General features: G+C 68.1%; 1 protein-coding gene across 1 annotated transcript; it reads left to right on the plus strand.

Annotated features, from left to right (window-relative positions):
- Positions 1-588: 588 nt before the first annotated feature.
- On the plus strand, positions 589-2,558 carry NICOL1 (NELL2 interacting cell ontogeny regulator 1). Its single transcript, XM_005554303.4, is given in 5 exon segments — positions 589-634; positions 636-670; positions 919-1,073; positions 1,323-1,411; positions 2,448-2,558. Coding segments are annotated over 5 exon segments (384 nt in total). The 5' UTR covers positions 589-595; the 3' UTR covers positions 2,514-2,558.
- Positions 2,559-2,892: the final 334 nt, after the last annotated feature.

A 2,892-nucleotide genomic window follows, 5' to 3' on the forward strand; every position in this document is an offset into this window, starting at 1 on the left:
TTGGGGCTCCCAGCAAGCGGTTCTCCGGGCTCCGAGGACACCGAGAGGAGGAGAGGAGGACCCTGGGGAAGGGGTGGGCAGCCGGGAGGGACCGAGGAGGCTGGTGCCCACTCTGACGCCCGAGGATCAACGAGAGGCTGGGTCAGGGAAAGGCCGGGCGAGGGCCGATCCCCCGAGCTGATCCCCCAGGCCAGCTCTCTCCGGGCGGCGCGACCCCACACTGGACACTACCCGCCCGGGGTCGGAGGCCAGGCTTTTGCATGCACCGCTCCCCGCCACTCGCGAACATCTAGCAGCTCCCTCAGGATCGCCCCCGACCTGCTGAGATCCAGCCAAAGATCTCCCACTTCCTCAGCTTTGCTTCGCCGGCAGTGCGCCCTGGAGGTCTCGCCCTGGCGCCGCCTCCTCCAGGCAGCCCTCTAGACTGCATCGGCTATGGGCCTGGACGCTGCTCCCGGGGCAGCCCCCGGCCAGGGTTAGGCACACCCGACTCCTGGAGCGTCCTAGGTGCCTCTAAACGCGTGGCCAGCGCAGTCTCGGGTTTCCATGACGACGACGTCTGATGGGGAACCCGGGCGGGGTCGGGTCGGAGCGCATGCGCGGTGCGCGCCGGACGCGGAACGTCTGCCGGTGTCGCCCGCGCTGCTGGTCCTGGGGTCCCTGAACCGCGGTAAGGGCGGGGGTGCGGGCGTCCGAATGGGGGTTTTCAAGATAGGGGGCGCGGACTAGAGGCTAGCTGGGCCCAGGGACCGGCCAACTGGAGTCAGGGAGCCGGGGGTGGGGCGGGGGCTCCCTGGCCCGGGGTGGGTGGGTCCAGGGCTCCCCGGCCTGGGGCGTGGACGAGGGTAGCGGGCCTGCGGGAGGGGACGGGGACTCACCGGCCCGGGGCGGGCGCCGCTGACCCCTCGCTGGCTTCAGGGCGGCCCCGCTCCCTCCGCTGGCCATGGCCCCTCCGCCCGCGTGCCGGTCCCCGATGTCACCGCCGCCGCCGCTGCTGCTGCTGCTGCTGAGTCTGGCCCTGCTGGGCGCCCGGGCCCGCGCCGAGCCCGCCGGGAGCGCCGTCCCCGCGCAGAGTAGGTGCTGGGGGGCCGGGTTCCGAGGAGCGGGGCGGAGCTGGCGCCGGGGGCGTGCGGGGCCGGTCCGCGGGGAGGACCGCGCCTCGCCTTTGTTCCTGGGAGCGGGTCCTCCCCTTCGCGGGAGATGGTGCCGTGGGGAGTGGGGACGCGCGCTCTGTGGCTCTGGGTGGACGGGCCTAGGGTGCGTGGGGGCCTTGCGGGTGACCCCCCCTGCGCCCCCTCCACCCTGACCTGCGTTCCCCGCAGGCCGCCCATGCGTGGACTGCCACGCCTTCGAGTTCATGCAGCGCGCCCTGCAGGACCTGCGGAAGACAGCCTGCAGCCTGGACGCGCGGGTGAGCGCACGCAGCGCGACGGTCCTCCCGGGCTTCTCCGGGGGTGGGGAGGGCAGGGAGGATGCGGAGGAGGCCCCCGGGGGAGAGTGGAGGGTCCCTCATCCTTCACCCCTGATTTAAGACTCCACACCTATGCCCCCTTCCTCTGGCTCCAGTCATCCAAGGGGCATTCTGGGCACCCATCTCACCTATGAGACACGCCTCTCTCCAGCATGCTCTGTTTCCAGCCCCTCCCCCAGAAGGCCCTCACTGGGCACTTTGTCCTATGACTGCCACTCCTGAGGGCTGTGACAGACCTGGACCCTGAAGAAGAACTGTCAGCCCAATCCAGGATCCCCTAGGTGGGCGGCGAGGCCCTGGGGCAGAGAAGAAACTGAGGCCAGAGGATGTGGCCAAACTGTCAGGAATGGGGGGTCAGGCTGGGCAGCGTGGTCTGGATCCTGAGTGGATGCACAGGTTGGCTAAGGTCCCTCCAAGCCTGGGTGAACAGGGAGCCCCCAGGCCATGGGGTGCAGCGAAGGAGTTTTGGTTTGTGCCGGGGCTCCTGCTTCTTCCCGGAAAGGGAAAATTCTAGGAAGGAGAAAGCAGGGAAGACCCTGCCTGGTCCCCCCCACCAGCCCTAGTGTCCTTCTTGGGAACACTCCAAAGGGCTTGGACTAAGACCTGGAGCCCTGTCCCCACTCCCAGAGGCTGGAGCTGAGCTTTTGGGAGGAGCAGCCCCCACCTATCCTTAGGCATGGGGGTGGGAGGGAGTGGGGGACAGCGGACCCCTGCGGGTGGTGTGGGAGCTGGAAGAAGGCAAGTGGGCACTCTGGCATGGCATGGGCACCAGCAGACCCCAGGCAGGCCCCACCAGTGGGAGCCACTGCAGAGGGAAGAGACAAGTGGGAGGCTCTGGGTGTGGGGCTTAGAGCCAGGGCCTGACCTTGTCTGTCTCAGGAGCCGGTGGAGATAGGGCTGCCTTGGGTGGGTGGAGGTCCAGGGGAATGCCAGTGGGCAGCTGGGCTGCACCCTCACACCTCTTGTTGCTTTGCAGACGGAGACTCTATTGCTGCAGGCAGAACGCCGTGCCCTGTGTGCCTGCTGGCCGGCAGGGCGCTGAGAACCATGCTGCTCCATGTCAATAAATGCCCAGTGGCACACCTGTGTCCTGTTTCCCTGTTCTGGCCATCAGAGCCCCTGCGTCGCCCCCAGCAGTCCTGGGTTGGGCCCCTCTCTGGGCTTGGGTTTCCCCAGCTGTTCCACCTGGGCAAGCCCTCTTGGCTGCTGTCCCACACCAGTGCCCATGCGGAGAGGTAGACACACACGTCTGACCTCAGTGACCTGTGCTTCCTTGGACCTGCTCCCCTGCCTGCCTGCCCTTGTTTTGAGGCTGGGAAAGTGTAGAAATCGGCCTGACCCCCCTGAGTCCCCAGAGCAGCTGCCCCAGGGCTGAGCCCCTCCAGGCTCCTGTACCACTGAACTGGTGGACCAGCTGCCTG

This window comes from Macaca fascicularis, chromosome 5 (assembly GCF_037993035.2).
Source record: "Macaca fascicularis isolate 582-1 chromosome 5, T2T-MFA8v1.1".
NCBI lineage: Eukaryota > Metazoa > Chordata > Mammalia > Primates > Cercopithecidae > Macaca > Macaca fascicularis.